Below are 21,269 nucleotides of genomic sequence, written 5' to 3' on the forward strand. Positions count from 1 at the left end.
AGACGACATCTGTAGCCCTTCCCATGTCCACTGATGTAGTCACTCCATCATAGAAGGCCACTAGGTTAGTCAGGCAGGACTTGCCCTTGGTGAAGCCATGTTGGCTGTCTCAAATCACCTCCCCGTCCTCCATGTGCCTTACCATAGCTTCCAGGAGGATCTGTTCCATGATCTTCCCAGGCACAGAGGTGAGACTGACTGGCCTGTAGTTCCCCAGGTCTTCCTTTTTTCCCTTTTTAAAAATGGGGGTTATGTTTCCCCTTTTCCAGTCAGTGGGAACTTCACTGGACTGCCATGACTTCTCAAATACGATGGATAGTGGCTTAGCAACTTCATCTGCCAGTTCCTTCAAGACCCGCAGATAATAATAGATAACGAACACTTCTGTATCTCTGCTTTTGTCTGCTCCCAATTATAGTGTAAGTATATATTGTGTAAGAATTGCATAAGCTACTGGGAATCTCTGGATTGGCTTTCACATTAACAAATGCTAGAAATCTCCTTTGTAAAGACTGAAAATTTCATAATTTTAGTCATTCCCAGAAGATAATAAACACCAATACTGTTCACAGAAAGGAACTCTTCCTATCGCAGCATAGATTACAAGCTAAGTGAAAGCCAGATGAGGAATAGATGAGGTCTAGCTACTATCTGTCAAGACATCTTCACTAAGGTAATAAATTCTGTGGTGTAACTAATCTGGACTGGAAAAATCCCATGGTGCTCAAATGAATACTAAAGCATAGCTTGACATAACAGCAGTATTTCGAACTGTTCTTCATAAAAAGTTGAGGTTCAGTCTGGGAGTTATTCCGTCCGTGACATCAGCTCTGTCTCAAGGCTGATCATTGCTTCATGGTTTTCCAGATAAATCACTTTGCATGTGTTTTATTTTAAAAGTTTCCAATAGAAATGTTTATAATATTTTATCGTAAACAATGGAGAAGACAGAAAATACTAACCAGGCTTTACCTTTCACAAACTTGTATAAATAGCTGAGTAAAGTGATTGAGAGTTCCATGAGACAGGCAGTCCTTGTGTTTTACCCCCCTTTCAGGGTATAACCAAATGCTCCATCCATTCAGGAACCCTCTGCATTATTAATTGAATTTTCCTTTTTTGGTGCTCGTGACAGTTCTCGTTCCCTTTGACCATACTGGAAACCAATGAAAATGAGTCTGTTTCTGCTGTCCCTAATTGGGAAAGCTGGAATTTCCTTCCAGTATGAGCCTGTAACTCCTGGTTTTGGTGGATTGAGATCCTTTGTGAGTTTTCTCATCCCTGCTCTTCCCAGTGCCACTGTTTTCCTTTTTACAGACTTTTTTTTTTTAAGCAGTGAAAAAGATGAGCAGTAACCAACTACAAGTTGGTTCATACTGTCTTTAACAGTAATTTTATATTTTAACAGATTATTCCATTATATTACTGATCAAAGGAGGAAACCTCTCCGGTACCAACACCTATCAAGAGCTGGTCAGAAAAACGTATGGTCTTGTAGGTTATCTAATTCTTTCGACTCTTCAATTTTTATATCCATTTATTGGTAAGATCACATAAAATATAAATGTTTAAGTTTTATAAATAACAAGCTTTTTCACGTTACCTCATTCTTTCACTGGTTAAATATTAAGAACTCTGTAAAGAATATACTGTATATGCCTCTTTCCTGTAAAAAAAAAAAAAAAAAAAAAATTAATTGATGTGTTCTGAAGAATGGCTGAGGAAGAATTCAATGAATTGTAGGACCAGAATAATAAAATGCACTGAAATGTAATAGAGAAATTCATGATCACACACTTAAAAATTAATGACAAAAGTAGCTATGAGAAATAGCAAAGCAGAGATTCTGTTCTAGAATGAGTAACAGAGCACAGATTTGATGTGCCTGAAAAAAAAGGAAAGTATGACTTTAGGACTATATTGAATTAATATTTTTTCCAAAGATGATGTATTACTGTCATTGGAGAAGCTACTGATCAGATCTTGCTTGAACATCATGTGCTGTCATTGCTCTTCAAAAGAATTAATTCATCCTCATACCCAATGAACTACTAGGAAATTGGGCAGTCAAGACCCCTTTGAAGAAGAAATAGTAAAAGAACAAACAGGTATAATCTGGGCAGGAATTAATTAGACCAGAAGTTTAAAATAAAGTGATATTCTGAATCTGTGCCCTACAGTAATAACATAATTAAATCTTAAATAAGCTTGATATTTTCACACGTGGGGCTGCAAGAGGTGGTGACTTGAGATACCAAGAGTCTAGACTCAGTGACCACAGAGTCCCAGATCAAAATTCCTACTTTGGGAATAATGAGTCTGAATTTATTACAGGTAGCTGAAATTTTTAAGGGAGCAAGTTACTGTTACTGCAGGCAACAACATTACACATGTTTACTTAAAAAAGAGTATAATTACTGCTTCATAGAGAATATGGAAAAGAATTGTAAAGATCTCAGTCCTTACTATGGAACTAGTTATGCATATGTATGTGCTTGAATTTATTTCTGTAAGTAGTGTTAATGACTTACAATTTCACAACAGTGAATATTTATACATTAGTTAAGGTCAATACCTATATGTATGCTGTCTAAATGATGAAGATCACATGAGTATATAAATATATTTTGTGTGTATGTATACACACACATGCACACATATACACACTTCTAGTGTAGAATAAGATAAGAATGAAATATTGATGTTAAGGCCACAGTTCTTATTAATGAGAGGAAGGAATGGAAGTCCATATCTGATATCTTCATCTATTTTCTTCTACTTTCTTCTGGTTTAAAGATTTTGAGAACTTTTTGCATGAGCTAGGAAGGCCTGTGCATTTGATTGCAGGACTGGTTAGATTAACACAAAAACTTTACTAAATAGAAACAAGAATTTGAAAATAAACTGACAAAGTATTTCTGTTAGAAACAATTTTAAAAAGCCTTTTTTTCCTCTTCTGAAGTAAGTTTGTACGGCAAGTCAGCACAACGGCCTTGCTTATCAGACTGGATTCTTGCTTAGGTTGTACCTATTTAAAAAAAAAGGGGCGGGGGGGACACCATTAAAGAACTTTTTTTAAATTTTGTTTTAAACCTGAAACTTAGAAGTTGTTGGTGCTAGCCCGAATTCATACAAAAGGGACAGTGGCATATAATCCTGAAGTCTACAAAATATGTGTATTAAATATTTGTCAAATATTTCATATTTGACTTGTACTAACAAAAAATTTTATTTTCTTTAAGCTATGATCAGTTACAACATAATAACAGGAGACACTTTAACTAAAGTTTTTCAGAGAATTCCTGGAGGTAAGATGCATTTAAAAAATTCAGAATGGGGAAAATGTATTGGATGGGAATATAGGATAAGTATTTAGGGATTACCATCCTGTGTCAGTCTGAAGTCTTACTTGTTACTTTTCTTCTAAATTACTCTTAAATATAGTTCAAGTTAAGAACTTGAAGCATATTTGTGTGAGTGGGTTTTTTCGTGTTTTTTTTTTTTTTTAAAAAGTTTTTTTCAAAAAAAAAATATGAATCCTAGTCCTCGGTTATCATTGGACTCAGTGTTAGTGAAGAGACCACATGTTTCAATGAAGTATTAAGCAAATAGAAGGAGTCTTCCACAGTGGTATATTTACAAGGTCATAATATTTTGTCGTCTTTTTTAGATATTTCCTATAATAATCATTTGAATACTGAAACTGCACTTTATCTAGTGAATAATTCTGGATGACTTGCCAATAATATAATGGATTTAATGCTTACTTAAGCATATCTGTAATAGTTGGTCATGAACTGCATATGTAACTTTCACTTCTCTTAGATATTCACTGCAAAACCTGATGTGACATTTTGAGCTTTTTAACTCATGCACTTGTTACCCTTCCTCTGCTGTAAGTTTTCACAGCAGAATCAGTGGAGCAATTTGTCATCTACTTTAGCACAAAGACAGCTAAATTAAAACATTCTTCACTGGTAAATTAAACTAAAAAGAACATGTCTGCAGTGAAGTGGAAATTAGTGTTTGTATGAACTGTTCGATTCCCACAGGAGGACTATAATTTTCAGCAGGTGAAGCCTGCAAGGTGTGGATGCAGTTTTAACTGTCACACTCTGTTGTTCTGTGAATACCTGTTCAGAATGATAGTGACAGTGAATATGTAATAATTTATATACAGTATGAATTCTGTAATAGGAGAAACCCCCAGCATGGCACATCTTTTCACCTGGCTGGTAGAATGCCTGCCTGGAAATAGGTGGGAAAGCATTATAATCTCCCGAAGAATAGAGGTAACTGAACACAGACTTTCCATGTCAATTGCCAGTCACTTTCCAGCCATAATTATTCAGCAAGCTTTCATTCAAGCCCATGATTCATGGTAATCTGACTGAAATTGAGATATGTTTTATTTTAAGTTGTCATTGGCTTGAAAAAAGCACCAGTTGTACAAATAAATCCCACTGATTGCAGGGAATATTATAACATTATTGTTGCCTTCACATGGTAATCTGTATTTTGCAAGTGGAAGCCAGCTGACAGCAAGAAAGGAGGTGCTCAAAAGAAACCTCAAAGTTAGTTTATTTTAGGATCATTCTTTAAGAATTTGCTTATCTTCAACAGCACAGTAATTGATTTCAACGCACAGTGTCAAAAAATCCTGAAGAGTAAATGGCAGAAAGAAGTAGTAGAATGTTTTACTTGCAGTCTGCCAACATTGACCATTGGCATGATGAAAGAAATTAATCTATATGTAGAAATGCCAGACTTCCAAGTTTTGGTATAATATATCCCATATGTTATGCATTTGGTTTGAATTTGCAGAATTCTTGTGATTATGCGCATGCTGTGTATGGCTTCCTCAAGGTTAGTTAATGCCTAGTCTTTATTTCAGTGTTACTTAGCTTGAATAAAGGGGATAAAAGCCTAGTCAACATCAGAGTTTGTTACTCCTAGCCTTTCAAATGTAACTAAGCTGTTCCTCATGTCAGTCTCTTAGAGAAATAAATTATTTTCTTTTTTGCTTTAGTTGGACCAGATAACGTACTTACTGACCGTCACTTCATAATTCTTCTTACCACCATCATCTTTACCTTGCCTATATCTTTATATCGAGACATAGCAAAACTGGGAAAGGTAAATCATAATAGCAGTTGATTTTTGGTTTACTTTTCTATATGCAATTAGAAAATAAGTGCCAGTCATAACTTAATGTATTTGAACTGTATTACATCTGGCTAGAGCATGTTAAATATTTTAGAAGTTCAGACTGTCTTCTGTCCCAAGAAATATCGGAAAACTTGGAATAGTTTAAGCAAAACTTTGGTCTCCATATGAATCGCTGGAATTTTTCCATCTACTGCTAGTAGAACTCAAATCTTGTAAAGCACTGGGGGATATAGGCCTGATCTTGAAATGCTGAGCACTGTTGATTAGAGATGTTTAAATGGGAATAGCACTTAAAATTAGACAAATAGTTGCAATTGGCTAGTTACTCAAAAAGAATAACAAATTAAAAGATGATGATATAGGACAAGCTTTCTAATTATAAATATTTGACACGTGATACTTAGAACTTTACTTGCTTGTTAATTAATCTTCAAAAAAAAAAAAGAACATTATGCAGCAAAGAGGACAACCTTTCAGCAGCTTACTGATTGAATTTGTGTTTATACCTCTACAGGTATCTCTTATTTCTCTGATTTTAACCATTGTCATCCTGATTATTGTGATGGTGAGAACAGTAACATTCAGTCCACAAGTGTGAGTATTCTTACACTTGCCACAAAGTTAATTTCTGATCATATGTAATCTGTTATTTCACTATTACATATATTTGCATAGTTTTGGAACATGGCTGTTTTGGGAGAGACACATAATTGAAAAAACAAATCTGTATTAACAGTAATACAAAATGAACTGCTAAAACATACTTTATCCTTTTTTTTCCCTTCTATTGCACATAAGCAAATTTAGAACAAGTCTCAAAAACCCTACAGATTAATTGGAAATTGCGGGTGATATGGCTAATAGCAGGTGGCTCCTGAATGGGCATGTGAGCTTGTTTGTCATTTGAGAAATCTTTAATTTTTTCCATTATTGTCAGATGGCCTATATTTACAATCTTAAAATAGATAGTATCTTAGGTATATTTCTTCTTCTGTTAATATAATGATTTCATAATAAAAACTGAATACAAATAATGAAAAGAAAAAAGAGAACACAATTATAAAAACTTTATCATTTGAGAAAACAAAAATATAAGCATGCAAAACTGGTTTCCAGCGCTCATATTCTGAAAGTGGTACTTAACATTGGACATTGGAGTGTTCTAGACAATTTAGTACACATGAATGTGTGTTGTGGCAATATTTTTATAATTATATTGCAAGAAAGTGTTATGAATCTATTATCTTTCCTTTATGGCCTAGAAGGTCTGCCTTTTTCCTTATCCTTTAAATGTGAAGATATATTAATAAAGACAATGAACTTTTTTTCTGAATGTGCTTTTTTATTTATTGGAATAGTTTTATATAGTATTTCTAATGTTTTTGTAAGAAGTGGATTCTTCCTCCATGATTGTTTCAGCAGTGTTACGCATAATTGTTCATTTGTGTTACTGCTGTGATACGTGGGTTAATTGCAGGGCATTCACGTTTAATGCTAGGAAGATGGCTAGAATAGCAGTTTCTAAAGTTATACCAGATGATGTTGTCTATCATCCATAAAACAATGCACTCAGAACAGTGTGGGACTTTCCCCCCATCATCTTTCTGAAGCAGCATGTTTTTCATACTGTGTGTTAAAGGGGTATTTGAAAGAGTAATCTCAAAATCCCCCGTCAAAAAAGGAAGAAGCTATATAAAATGGTTACTGATGACCTTGTTACTATGGTAACATCTCAACAGTTGTGATGCACTGAGAATTACGGAATGCGTGGCTTTATTTTTTATTACAATAAGTAATGCTGGGTTTTGAGTGATTCTTGAAGTTTTACTTTTTAATTCTTTAGAGACTTCCATTTTTGCCTTTACACTTCTTGTTTTCAAAAATGCATCTAGCAAGTTGATAAACTGTTTATCAGAATTTTTTACCTCACAAACATGCTATCGATGCCTATTTTTACTATTTGTGTTTTACAGTTAGAAATAGACATATACTTTAATTATTAAAACCCTCTCCTAATATTTTGTTAATGGTATAATGGTATGCCATCTCTTTTTCTGCAATGAGAATAAAGAACACTAATAAATTTTAATATGGGTCCCATCATAGTATTATGACAAGTGAAACAAGTAAGTAACACATTTACTGTGAATCCTTATTAAAATAAAATAGAAGTTGAAGTTTTCGGAGATTTAAAAAAAATCACGATTATGAAACACAATCCTCAGATCTGTCATATAGGAAAAGAATTGGTACAATCCTAGACGAAGGCTTGATGGGGCCAAGAGAGAATATTTAATCCCTTACCATTGTTACACTGCAGAACTGATTGTATGCTTGTCATTGATGACAGGTGATTGTCTAGTTTGTTCTTGGCAATTCCATGATTTCCCATTCCAGTTCTCAACTAGCCTTTTCTTGTGAATTCTTCCTAAATGTGTATCGTATGTCTCTTTTTACTGCATTTCATGTTGATTGCTTCTTGATTGCTTCTTGGCCTAACCACGGTGTATATGGACAGCAAACTGTTCATTCTTTTTCAAATGCTTGAAAAACACCTGTAAAGAGCTGTAACTTGCCCCCCTTTGGTGATCCTTTCTATAGACTAAACAAACTCTTCTTGTCATTTCCTGTGCTACTGATCATTCTCAATGGCTGCCTTAAGTTCTCTGGAAATTAAAGTGATATCGTGGTGCCCCAAATGCCTGTGGTATTCCTATTGAGAAGCTGAGAAGAAAGATTGAGGTATTTTACATTCGAAGTGTCTTGAGGTCCCTTTCAAGTATATCTTTTGGGGATTGCCAGTTTATGTAACCTAGTTTGATGTTTGCCTCTTTGGAAAATAGCATGACATTGTGGACATGCCTTGAGTTTGCAGTCTAACAGAAGTGCCAAGGCCTTCTCTGCAGAACTGTGAGCTGGCAATTTTTCATTTCTTTTACTCTGTTCTTGTGAAGTTTGGGGTTTTTTTTCGCTTGTTCCCCCCCTGCCCTGTTCTCGTGAAGCCTTTTTTCCCCTGCATAACTGTAGAATTTGTCATTACAGGATTGAATACTGCTTTATCAGACGATTTCTCCATTTGCCAACATATTTATGATTTTTCACCCTGTTCTCTAGGGTGCTTGTGTTAACACATGCTTGTGTAACTGCACATTGCAAGCTTTCTGTTAAGAATCTTCTTACTTTTTGTTCTGTCTTTCAAGTTACTGCTGAATACATTCAAAAGTGCTGGACTCAGGTCAGGTTCCACTGGAATCCCATTCAGATATCTTCCCACTTCGATAATTACTCTCTGAGTAGTAATCAGTTTTCACTTACCTTTAGATTTTTCAAAGTGAAGATTGCTTCCCTTTGAGAGGTACAAGAAGATTATCTGGGAATAATAAAACTCTTTTTGCTTACATGCAATTCATGTTCTAGTTGAAAATTGTATCTATTATTTGGACAACAGAGAATATTATCTTTCCTAGGAACTTTCTGCAATGTGTTAGGCCATCAGCGAAACAACTTTATTACTGTTTTAATGATTTGATGTGCTTGAAACTGTAGGCTGAGAAACAGCAATTATAAGTCTTTAGAGTGTTGCATTTTTATTTTATTTGTTTAGTTGCTTTGGGAGTGGAGCGGGTTGTCCAGGGACATTATAGGAATGTTATTTTCTTGTTAGTTCTCAAGAAAAAAAATAATGTATTTATGATGAGGGATTATTTGGTTTAATTTATTTCCTCTTATGAAAAATAGGAAACAGGTACTTTTTTTTTTTTTATTTCCGCCTGCTCATAGCTGAGTATTTTTCTACTGTGGTCAAAAACAATGGGTTAGAAGTATCTCAAACTGTAAATGTGCAGTATGTTAATACTGCATAAAATAACTTCATCCTTCAAAGCCGAAACTAACATTCATTGCTGTAAAAAGCAGTATTTTATGTAGTGTATAAAGATGGATCATTTCAGTTTGGTGTTCTTTTGGAAAGAATGTCATGATGTCAGTGTCTGCATAATACATGAATCTCTAGGAAAAACTTCAAGAGCATCTGCTACACATAAATAGGATGTGAGAATTACTCAACTGGCAGCTGATCACAGGGATGAAACACCAAGTGTTCAGGAAAATAACTTGAAAGTAGAAAGTTGATTCTTTCCTTCATATAAATAATCCAATAGTAAGCAAAGATGAACTTTGATGTGTGATGAAATTAAAAAATAAAACCTAAGCTACCATATATTTACAGAACTGCTAAGTAGATCATTAAGGAAGAAAGAGGAGTTAAAGCAGCTGTAACAAAGTGGGGATGACATATAGCTTTGCCTCGTCTGTGTTCTTTAACAGCCAAGATGACTTTGATTAATATGAAATTCAAGGCTGATGTGAGCATTACTGATTTTCTTTCCATTATATTGATTGAAGTTATATTCAGGATTTATAAACTTTTTCAGTATCTTTAAAGTTTAAACAAAAACTAAAAAGGTATTTTTACCTTAGAATGTAATTGAATTGAAATTTTACAGTTAGTTTCCTAAATGTCTAAATGATCGAATTAAACCTGAATTAATCTGCCATGTGTTCCTGGATTATTTTGATAACTATCGGTTTGCACCTAAACTTGGTGGTTTGTAACTGATCTTCAGTCCAAAACAGTGGAAGTCTTTTGCTCATTCCAATGTGTATCTCCCCTGTCAAACATAGGACTTTGCTTCCTCTCTAGAAATTAACTTTTTTTTTTTTCAGTCAGTGTTTCATACCTGCAAGCTGGGTTGAGATCAAGGATGTATGTTTCTCTTGCCCTCCTTCAAGGTAGTTTGCTTCTGATGCACTCTGCTGCTGTATTATATTTGGCAGCATTTCTACATAAATGACAGAAAAGATTTTTGCATAGCATGGATCTTAAGATGGGGAATATTATACTGTAAATGTTTTACAAGAAGTAGAAGATATGCTGTTTTAGACTGCCTAACAAATTTCTCCAACTCATACTCGTGATGGGGATGTGAAACACCTTTTACTCTGTTAGGAGGTCTTAACCTTTGCCTGGTTCATTTGTTCTTTTCATTTTTCCCTGTTCTTATGTAGATAAACATGAATATTTTCAAAACTTTTTTGAACTCACTAGCATGTTTATTATGCTATACTTTCCCTTAAGTATACTGAAGACTGAGTAGAGTCTTATTTTCTTAACCTCTAGGCTTTCTTCATCGCTAGGTTTCACTACCTTCCTATGGACAGTTCTAATTGTCAGTCTGTCTTGCTGTTGTCTTACTTTCAACTGAGACTTCTTCCTGTCTGGGATCTCCCTTGGAATGTATTTTCATTCGATCTTTTATTATTTTTGTTCCAAAAATCACAGTTATACTACCTCTTAGCTTTTACTTTGTGTTACAACTTCTACTATATATGATAGACAGTACAGCTCTCAACAAATGCATTTAGTATCACAAATGTATTTATTCTGTTAACTTTCATTGTGTTTCATGTAACTACTTCTCCAGCATGAAAAAAATTTTGTGTTCATGCAGGCATAGCCTGTGTTTTTATACAGTGTGGGAGGAGCAGTAAGATAGCTGGTTTTGTCATTCATGGATATTTGCAGCTACTGCTATTCTTGTATGAGCAGAAGTTAAAATCTTCCCCTAACAACTCCTAACAAGAATGTAGGTCAAACTGGTCAGAACAAAGGTTCTTCTCAAGGGGAAAAAAAAAAAATCCATCTTGAACAGTAGCAGCAGGATTGAAAAAGCAAAATAGGTATAGTGTTACCTGCTATTCTTGTGATAGACTTTCAGCCTATGTATGCATCTGCCTACACAGACGCAAGTATTTATATGAATGTATGTATGTTTACCTTGACACTTGATATTTCCATTAGATGCCCTTTGTCTTGTGAGTCATTTTAAGTGATTATTCACTGTACAGTTCTTCCATAACTAACAGCTACTGTTTCCTGACACAATTTTCTCTTTCCCAGTCTGAAGTCTTATTTTATATAGACACTTCCGTGTCACCCGCACCCTTTTCCAGGAGCTTTGCATAAGTCTGTATGTCCTGCAGACTGGACTTGGGGGTGATTTGTTGTTGATATGGTCAGAACTCTAGAGCTGTTGACTCTTAGTTCTAAATGCTCAGAAGTGAAATGTCTTACTGTGTTGCTTCCACTTCCTAGTTTACATATCACATCTGTGTGAGATCCTTCTATTCCCAAGGTATGAAAATGTTTTTCAAAACACATGCAGCTGTATATGACTTACTGTAAGAAATAGTCATATATTGTTGCATATGTCATCTATACCAACATGCATTGTATGATGTTGCAGTCTGCTGGTAGTGTTCAAATCATGGATCTGAAATTCTTCCTCCATTCCACAACTAGAATGGAAGGACATTATCTTCTTACGCTGCTAAATAAGCAGGATTTTTTTCTTTTGGATTTTTTTCCCACAGATAATACTCCTAATCTGATTTGTCATTCATCCATAAAGCAAAGCTGTATTTTGGTCTGTTGCATATTACTAGTGCATAAGCTAACACTGTGCAGGAGGAAAACTAGCTCCTGTGATTTCCCCTCCCCCAGTTGATTATTTGGCCACTTTATTCAAAATGTTTCAACTGAAATTCACATGCTTTTGACATTCCATTTTTTTTAAAACCCTATTTATAGGAGCTTATAATATAGTTGTAGTGTTGCACAGGATGTACCATTTTCACAGAAATTAAAAGGGTTTCAGCCAAAAGCATTCTTTATTTCTGTGCATTTAAAAAAGATTTTGGTTTATAGGGTATTAGGTAATCTACATGTTAATTATTAATAGGGAAGGGGGTAAGGAGACTCACAAATTCTGTTGTCAAAAGATAATAAAACAAATTTTCATTCTGTATGTTTGATATCAAAGCTGACCTCTAGTGGCTATGGAATGGTTGTAATGTGAGCTTTCTGTATTCTATTTTTATTTTAGAATATTACTGATTTTTTTTTCCAATCAGATGTGAATGTTTTCCTGAAAACAAATACATTCAAAATTATGAATATGAATTGTCCACAGACATCTCTAGTGATTTGAAATGAGTGGCATCAAGTTAGAGAAGGCTATTCTATGTAAGGAACTACAGCAGCTATAGTGGGTCAGAACTCCTATTTCACAAGACAAATACCAGATACCTCTATTTCATCCATAGTATTTATTACATCTACATGCTGAGTCTAAGAATGTTTTAGGAGGGCCATATTCAGCTGCTTAAGACTAGAAGCAGTATGTTACAGTAGTCAAGACAATATACTGCAACTAAGGACAAAAAAAAACTTGATTTTTGATGCTCGGGTTCTGTTCACTTCAAAGTTAAGCTTAGCAACCACGGCTTAAGAGCCAAAAAGGTGCTCTAAGTCTGAACTGAATGTGCATTAGATGCTAAATCTGTTTTTTTAATATAGAAAAGGAAGGATTGACTATTTGAGCTCTCAAGAAATAGTAAGCTATTATAGTAAGATGAGAGTTCTGAAAGGGGAAACACCAACATCGGTTTTGGTTTTTTTTTCTTTTTAGAGGGTGGGGGTAGAGTTTAAACGTTTGAAAGCAATGAAACCTAGCATAGCATATGCCACTACGGCTGTCAAAACAAGCTAGTTATCACCAGATAGAGGGAGAGACAAAGCTGCCATTGTTACCTTCACAGAGCTGGCGTGAGTGCCATACTGCTTTCTAGGGCAGTAGGAAAATAGCAGCTAAGGCCTCAGGTGGCAGCAGCTTTCCCTCTAAATAAAAACAGAGCAATCAAAGGCAGCAGCAGCCAACGTTTTATGAGAAAGCCTCTCTGTACTGTTCCTTTGTCTGTGCTTTAATATTACAAACATAATGTTCAAGTGGCTTGTGAATTTCATTTGGTATTTTTAGCAAATTGTAGTTCTGGAAAAGGATGTTTCGTGTCCTTCTCAATTTCCTTCTTTCTGGCGCTTTATTCAGAGAGGAAGTTTATGCATCAAATGGATTTTAACAAAGTTTGCTGATGGTTTTCTGTGGTCCTCCTGTAAGAATTACAATTACCACAGGTCCAAAATTGTGGGTTTATCTTAGAGGAGCAGATGTGGGGGATACTACATTCTTGCTGATTATAAAAGTCACTATATACTCTCTTATACTTTATTTTATCACTTCTTTGGGAACTAGCAGAATCCCTTTACTATGAGGAATAGTTGGAACAGGTGTAAAGAAAGGCAAACTGCCTCACTTGATGTGTAGTCTAGGAAAAAAGTATCTCTAGACTGCATAGATTACATCTGCAAGTTCAAAGGAAGAAATTGCCTCTAAATAGTCAAAAGAGATTTGGGGTTGAGATAACCTTAGTCAGAATCAGTTACAGCTTTTACCTTCCTTGTTGCTGTTTCTTGGTATATGGTGACTTGAAGAGTTTATTTACAAAACTGGTCACTGAAACAGGCTGACATTTTTGGCTGTAAAAACTGATTACAGAAATACTTTAATCAAAACAAGGGAGGTGAGAAGGGTGTCTCCCTAGTTTCACCTTATTCTTGATGAACACTGTGGCCTACTTCAGAGAGTTCTGGAGATCTGACTAGCAGTTCTGTGTTACAGCATAGTATTGTAAATTATTTTTAATAACTGATAGTTAGAAAGAGGATGATCTATTAAAATAAATGTCTGTTTTAGACCCAAATCAGAAAATGCATGGATATTTGCAAAATCAAATGCTGTACAAGCCGTTGGGGTGATGTCATTTGGTAAGTAATTTTTTTTTTTTATTTTCAATATTCAGATCAACTGTAAAAAAATATTTAATATTTTGGACCTAGAAATTGCATATTTTTAATTGTAATTTTTTTTATATTCATGTTAAGCTTGTTTAGAAAAAAATGAAGTTGACTTTTAGTCATCCATAGGTGAATTTAATTGTTATGGTTTAAGACATTATCCCCATCCATTGCCCATCCGGCCCTATAGAGGCTATTGCCCCTGTAGAAGAGAGAGAGAGTGATGTGGCACGTGAATCCAGCTCAACTGTCCAGGTCATCTTAAAACACCTGCACCAATAGGATTAGTCTAATTGATAAACTGAGGAGGCTGTTATCGTTCTGCGTTCTCTTGGATAACCTCTAACAGAAAAATCTTAGACTGCAATGCATATGTTCACTAGAGAGTGCCTCTTGTTTCCCATTTCTCACAATGAACCATTCAGGTGAGTCTAAGCTCACCTCCATTATCCTCATTCTAAAATCTGTTCCTGCCTGGAGGGTCTGGTATATTACTTCTTGTTAATGCTGTGATAATCTGAGGCCTCCCAATGCTTGCTGCTGCCTAAAATGGATGCCCTATGAAGTCTGAAAGTGGCAAATGGCTCTGTGGATTTAAAAAAAAAAAAATCTCAAAACTGCTGTTGAGTTCTTAAGCAAAAGAAGAGCAGGAAGATGAAATAGAGGTGGATTGGAGGTGGGCAGGGTGCGAAATGGTGTGGCATTTCAGAGTAATGTAATCAGAATCATCTCAGGATGAATGTAAACCTTCATCAAATCAAATAAGTAAAAATTCAAGCCATTTATCTTTGCCACTCGTTGCAGGATTAATGTTTGTATTTAATAACGAGTGGATTCAAACAGTGCTGTGTCTCCTACCTTGGAATATACACTCTGTAAATTTATTATATATGCATGAATTCATACATTTGCTTTAACTGTTTTGTGTGTTTCAGCATTCATCTGCAACCATAACAGCTTTTTAATATATGGGTCTCTGGAAGAACCCACATTAAAGAACTGGTCTCGAGTCACACATGTGTCTGTCTCACTCGCTGTTGTTATCAGTATAGTGTTTGCTGCATGTGGATATATGACTTTTACAGGATACGCAGAAGGTAAACTGCTTATCCTTCAATTTTGGTGCTTGCTGTAATCCTTACATTTCTGCCTTTCTGTCTGACTTTTGCTGTTAATATCTTAGTGATTGTAAAAATGCCAAAAATTGTACTATGTTTGGACAGAAATAGTTAGGACATTCCTTGTAGTTACCCAACAACCAAAACAGGATACAAAGATGTCAGCTACATGCTAATAGGTGTCAGATCCCCAAGTGTAAGCCTCACCGGTGAAAGTCCCCTTTGAATACTTCCATAATCAAAATACTTCTGAGTTCTAAACATCTGTAATTTAGCCACATGGTCCACTAGCAGAGAGCAGTAAGAACAAAAATTGCCTTGATTTTTCTACAGGGTGCCTGGCATATATTTCTGTACATTCTCCTGTATCTTTTCCTGTCTGTGCTAATACAGCATCCTAGCTCTGACTTAGAGATATTGCCTGTCTTTACAACAGCTGTTCTGCTGTGACTAATGCTACTGTCACCTCTGTGTATATGAATATACATATATGTATAAATACATATAATCAGTGTTGCATCATACTGTTTAACATCATTTTGTTGAAGTGGAAAAGGTGCTTTCAGAAGAACAAGGCATAAGTTTGTTCAGTGCATTAGCTTCTTCAGGAAAAATACACATTTCATGAGCAAGCAGATTTTCTGTTATTTAATAGTGCTGTTCTAAACTGTAGAAGAAGGCTTCTAAGCTTTTTCCTTTCTTGATGAGCAGCAGCATGTAGTTGAGAACAGAGGAATTCTAGGATGTGGGTTATTGATTGATCTGTCCTCCTTTTTTCCTGCCTCCAGTGCTGTTTGTGCAGAATAACTTACTGTCCTAGATGCAACTGTAGATAGGTTAAGTGCAAACTGGCAGACATATTTCAAGTATAGAAAGGTCTGACTGCAGCTATCCTTCAGCATATGACTCTACTGTAAGCAGGTTCCAGCCTACCTTCGGCCTCCCCTGTCAAAATCTTTTGGCTGTTTTCAAAAGTACGCCTTACTACTTCTTCAGTGCCATTGTGATCCTAAAACTAGTAAATCCTAAGACAGTATAGTAATCGGGTAGAAAAGACCTGGTAGATCATCTGATCACTGTCTTGCAGTATCTCTTGTGCCTCAGAGATCATTATTCCAGATTCTTTGTGGTAAACACTAAGCAAGATGATGATTTGAATTCTCTAGCAGTGCTTTTGTTGTTAGATGTAAGAAGATTTGCTAGGTAGTAATCCATATGTTTATAATGGGCTTTCAGTGTCAGAATATTTGAAATTCTTCACTGCAGCTTACCAGCTATGATTAGTCACTATCAGGGAAATGCAGTTCTTCAGAGGTAACTCCGTGGTCTTCCTTGTGTAATTGCTGTTAGAGGAATTGCATTTTTAAAGGAAATGTATCTTTTATATACAAGCTTTCTTTCTGAATCTGTCACATATTTATTTAAACAAACACCAGCATCTCGTACAAAATCTGTGCTAAGGGGAAGATAACAGATGACAAACTCTAATGTGTATATGTTAAAATATTTTTGAAAGATAAATGCTACTTGAAATAAAAACACTGCTACTAGCAGGATAGGGTGAGAGTTCCTCCTGGATGTAATTTGTGACTGTAACTAGTTTCTTGATATGCGTCAAGAGAGGGGATCAGAAAGTCTCAGTTACTCCAGTAACTCCAGTAACTTACACTTCAATTTGCAAATAGGCAAATGTCATGAAGTTCAAACTAATTGATGTTTTGCTATGCCTCAGGAGATATATTTGAAAACTACTGTAGAGATGACAACCTTGCTACATTTGGAAGGTTTTGTTATGGAGTTACTGTAATTCTGACCTTCCCCCTTGAATGTTTTGTGACCAGAGAGGTAAGAATTTGTTCCATTCTCCCTTTAACAATGTTGATATATATTAATATTCTCGCATTATTATACATATTGTAGCTGAAGTCAGTGGTTGAGCTGTAATAAATATCCGCATATCCTGTCTGCTGCTGTATGAGGTACTAGTTGTACTGTTTAGATTCTGGCAATATAATGTTGTATTACATTTATTATCATTTTATCCAATATTAGATTAATAATGACTTAATAATACCAGGACTGCTTAAAATTCCAAGTTTGGCATAAATGTCACTGTTGTTGTTATGTTGAGAATAGCCAAAAATAGCATATTTGTCATGCTTACTAGTTTTGCTTTGTGCAAGTATCTCCATCTAGGAAATCCATCTGTTCAATAAATAATTGTAAGTGGTTTTTATTCTGTAATGGGCAAATGAGAAGAAAGTAAGTGTACCCTAAATCCTGCAGGTATAACTAAGTCAGTCTTGCAAGTGTTCTGCAATTTTCATAATGCTTGTTACGAGTTATTTCTGGAAGCGGATTAAGATGTTTTCTTGAAGCAAGATAGGTAAAGTTCAGTCAGTGTATTCTCACCTATTCTTTTAGTTTCCTAAGGTTAGAAGATTTGGAATAAGCTGTTCGTTAACATAAAGAGCAAAATCAAGGTTTAAAATTGTGGTTCTGTTTCAGGTGATTGCCAATGTGGTTTTCCATGGGAACCTCTCAACAGTTTTCCATATTGTTGTGACAGTAGTTATCATTGCTGTGGCGACTGGTGTATCATTAGTGTATGATTGCCTTGGAATAGTTTTAGAGCTGAATGTAAGTGAACCTGTATACTCTTTTATTTAATAAATCACTTTTTTATAACACAGAACTCTGAAAAATCCACAGCTCTACTGAAAAGCTTATGTAATTCAACATAGTAATCAGTAGAAATGTTAGTAGGAAAAAGGGAATTATTCACTACTTCAAAATTGGGTAATTAAAGGAGAAAGGAAGTTCAGGAAGTAAAGTTCATATTATTGGGGAGGGCTTTTAGAACAGTTCTGGAGAGATGGCAAGTGACTGTGACTTAACCAAATGTATTTAAACTGCAGTGGAAATCACTAAAATACTCATCCTAACTGTATTGCAGGATTGAATCTAGCATTTCTTTCTCTGATCCCTGCTTCTGATGAAGTTGGCAAATTACTAAACACTGGGGTAGATCCTAATGACTGCCTTGTGCCAAAGGGGCAAAAAACAAAGGGGGGGGGTGGAAAGAAAGAAAAAGAACCAGTAGTAGTGAGACCACAGAGATAGTAACTGGAATTTTTCCCTGCTTTGGGCTTAACAGGGAGCAAAACTGAGTAATTTCATAACCTAAGTGTATGATTTTTAGGAGGAAACTGCTTTGTTTGCCAGTAAACATTCTTGTGTCTGGTATCGCCTCATAGCAGAGATGGAGCTTACCAGGCAGGCCACACAAGGCACTTACTGACTTGAACCAGTTTTAACACATTTATGTAACTTTTTTGATTGGCCAGAACTGCCACGTAGTCTACTGGAGTCCTAGACTACTAGTTAGCAAAGTAGACTTACCAGATGAAGTCAGTCTGTTTTGGCACAGAATGTACATTTAATCAAAGGAAATGTTAAAAAAAAAATCCAATCTACATTTATGATAAACATTGTTTATCTTAACAGTTTACCTTCAATTTCAGGTCAGCTATTTTTAATAAATAAATCAGATGTGGAAATAACCATACTCCAGGATATAAAAGTTAGAAGGTGGAGAAAGCTTTTTAAGGGCAGCCTTTGCTTCTTTATAGAAATATTTTAGAATTGCCTCCTTATGTCCTTGTCCATGCATTCATTAACAATTTCAAGCCATATATTGCATGCTTACCTAAAACTGATGGAAAAAAACAGAGGGAGTTGTTCTTTATGCTACATGATACATATATTTGTATGTACATTATGGTACACGTACATTGTTCTGATCCACAGTGCCATTTATCTGCTAACCAAGTGGTAATGAGTGATTTTGTAGCAGTGATTTAGCAGGTCATGCTTGCACTAATATTATAGAACAGGTCTGAATATTCAGATAAGCTATCCAATTACCCTCTATTTAAAATAATTACCTACATAGTTTCTTCTCAGTTAATCCTTTCCAAATTATAACTAGCTCAAAATAAACAATATTCCTATTGGTTTGGTGAGGATGTATGTTTCCATTAAAATTTCTCATTCATGGCATCTTTTGGTAACTTTTCTATCTTTTTCCCCCTCTGTTTTTACATTACAAGTGCAGAAAATTCACCTGTGTGTGTATATACACACCAATAAAAGTATTTAAATGTGTGCATGCATACACACATGCCTATTCTGGCCAAATATCCAAATACGGGTATAATGAACCTGATAAACTATGTGTGCCCATATATGTCTATATATGTATATGTATTTTACATTTATTATATGGTATAATATGTTAAGAATAAATTTACCCCAGAGAACTGCCAGTGAGTCTTTCTAGCATGAATAAATACATGTGATTCCTATTTGGAATTAAATTGTTTTAAAATAATCACTCAAAAGCAAACATTCCATCAATGCAGTATCTTTACCCAGCGAGGCCTAAGCAATTACTCAATAGTCAAGCTGATAGCTTGATTCAGTTACAAATAGAAGTTGATAGCCAGGCATTTGAGTGGGTAGCTTATATCTTGTGGGTTGGGTTTTTTTTTCCTCTTTAAGAGAGAATTTGACAGTACAGCTGTATGTATTTATCGGATGTAATCATTATGCTTAGAAAGATAGTTCAGTCTTGATATCCACCAGTAGAGAAAAATGAATAGGCAGAGTCTTTACATGTGAAAGAAAGATGATCTGTCTTCTCAACAGGTGTTCTGCCCAGCGGAAGAGCTGTGGTTTGGCTCTTCACCACAGATGGCATTTGCTGCTGTTTCTCTGAATCTGCTTGCTTTTTCCTTGCTTTCTGGTTTTAAAACAAAACACAAGCCATTGCGTTTGCCCTGTGGTAATTCCCCAGGGAAACCGTTCAGTCATACAGGAGTCAAGGGTCTGAGTCTCAGTTTTTATGAAGATGATACTTTGTGCATGTACCTATTTTTGATGCTGTTAGTACAGTACACACTGTTAACAGATTCTACCATAAAAATATACAAAAGTTCATAAAAACAATGATGCAAAGATATTCAGCAGGCTGTATTACTACCTCACCATGATTAAGTTGAAACATAACATTTGTTAAGTATGTGACAAAGTAAATGTTCAAAATTTCTGCATAAAAATGCTCTCTCTTGGCATGTAACTCATGTTAATCTGCAGTGGCTTTACTATAAAAAGCATTTAAGCAGGTGCTTTTTATCTATCCCTATCTAGGAGAGCATTTAAAGAGGAGCTGAATTTTTAATAAGGGGGTGGGGGGTGTCTACTCTCTCAAAGGGAACTTTGCTTTCATAGGGAAGTCAACCTAAATCATAAATGTAGAAATTGATCAGAATTCTTTGAACTGCTACATGTTTCCACTTTTTTTTTTCTTTAAGGCAGTATTATATCTAGACTCCTACATGGAATGATCTTAAATATTTTAAGTCAGTTACAGTATTGCAGAACTACTATGTTTGGACCTTTACTGTACTTCTGAAGCTGAGAAACTTCTGGTAATCAGACTTAATAGTACTTGCAACATAAAATATTATTCTGAATCAGCAAAGCAAAAGCATTTAAATAAATCTGAATTATTTAAAATAGTTTTACAGATATATTTGCAAGTTATTTGTGACTGAAAAAGTTTTCCATATAGCAACACTGGAAAAGGCCTCTGTTCTCTGGCTTTACTGTTGCATCAATCCCACAACCATTTAAAAATTTAGGTTTTTGTTCTTCACATCTAAATATACATGCTTATGAGGGTTTTTTCTGTTGTTGTTTCCCACACACAGGGAGTTCTGAGTGCTACCCCACTTGTTTTTATCATCCCAACAGCGTGTTATCTAAGGCTGTCCAAAGAGCGATGGAACCATTCAGATAACCTCATATCCTGCCTGATTCTTGCTGTCGGTGTGCTAGTGATGACAGTTGGGTTTGTTTTGACTATCTTGCATCCCCAGGAATGTAGCCATGGAAAAGAAATGTTCTACTGCTTCCCTAGTAATGCTTCTTTTCATAACAGTACACTTCCACCATAGGTAGCACGCCAATCTCCAGACTAGATCAGGTGGATCTCACAGCAAGCCGTATATGCCAGTTTAAAGGAGAGTGGAACAAAGAGCTTTTATGTTTTGGTATGCACTAAGAATTTTAAACTACAACTGTATTTACATTCTTGGTTTTATGCTGCCATTCTTTTCTGGATAAGACTTAAGTTTTAGCTGTTGAAACAGAAATTCTCAGAGGTG

The 21,269-nt window shown here is 35.3% G+C and overlaps 1 protein-coding gene across 1 annotated transcript in view; it reads left to right on the forward strand.

Moving 5' to 3' along the window:
• Positions 1–21,059, forward strand: part of SLC38A11 (solute carrier family 38 member 11) — a 26,887-nt gene extending 5,828 nt beyond the window's left edge. The window contains exons 4-12 of the mRNA XM_009274898.1: positions 1,409–1,543; positions 3,243–3,308; positions 5,030–5,136; positions 5,684–5,763; positions 13,821–13,891; positions 14,857–15,018; positions 16,772–16,884; positions 17,548–17,679; positions 20,814–21,059. Coding sequence (XP_009273173.1) covers positions 1,409–1,543; positions 3,243–3,308; positions 5,030–5,136; positions 5,684–5,763; positions 13,821–13,891; positions 14,857–15,018; positions 16,772–16,884; positions 17,548–17,679; positions 20,814–21,059 — 1,112 coding nt within the window. The remainder of the gene's footprint in view (positions 1–1,408; positions 1,544–3,242; positions 3,309–5,029; positions 5,137–5,683; positions 5,764–13,820; positions 13,892–14,856; positions 15,019–16,771; positions 16,885–17,547; positions 17,680–20,813) is intronic.
• The last annotated feature ends 210 nt before the right edge of the window (positions 21,060–21,269 follow it).

The sequence above is a fragment of the Aptenodytes forsteri genome, unplaced genomic scaffold, assembly GCF_000699145.1.
Source record: "Aptenodytes forsteri isolate BGI_AS27 unplaced genomic scaffold, ASM69914v1 Scaffold255, whole genome shotgun sequence".
NCBI lineage: Eukaryota > Metazoa > Chordata > Aves > Sphenisciformes > Spheniscidae > Aptenodytes > Aptenodytes forsteri.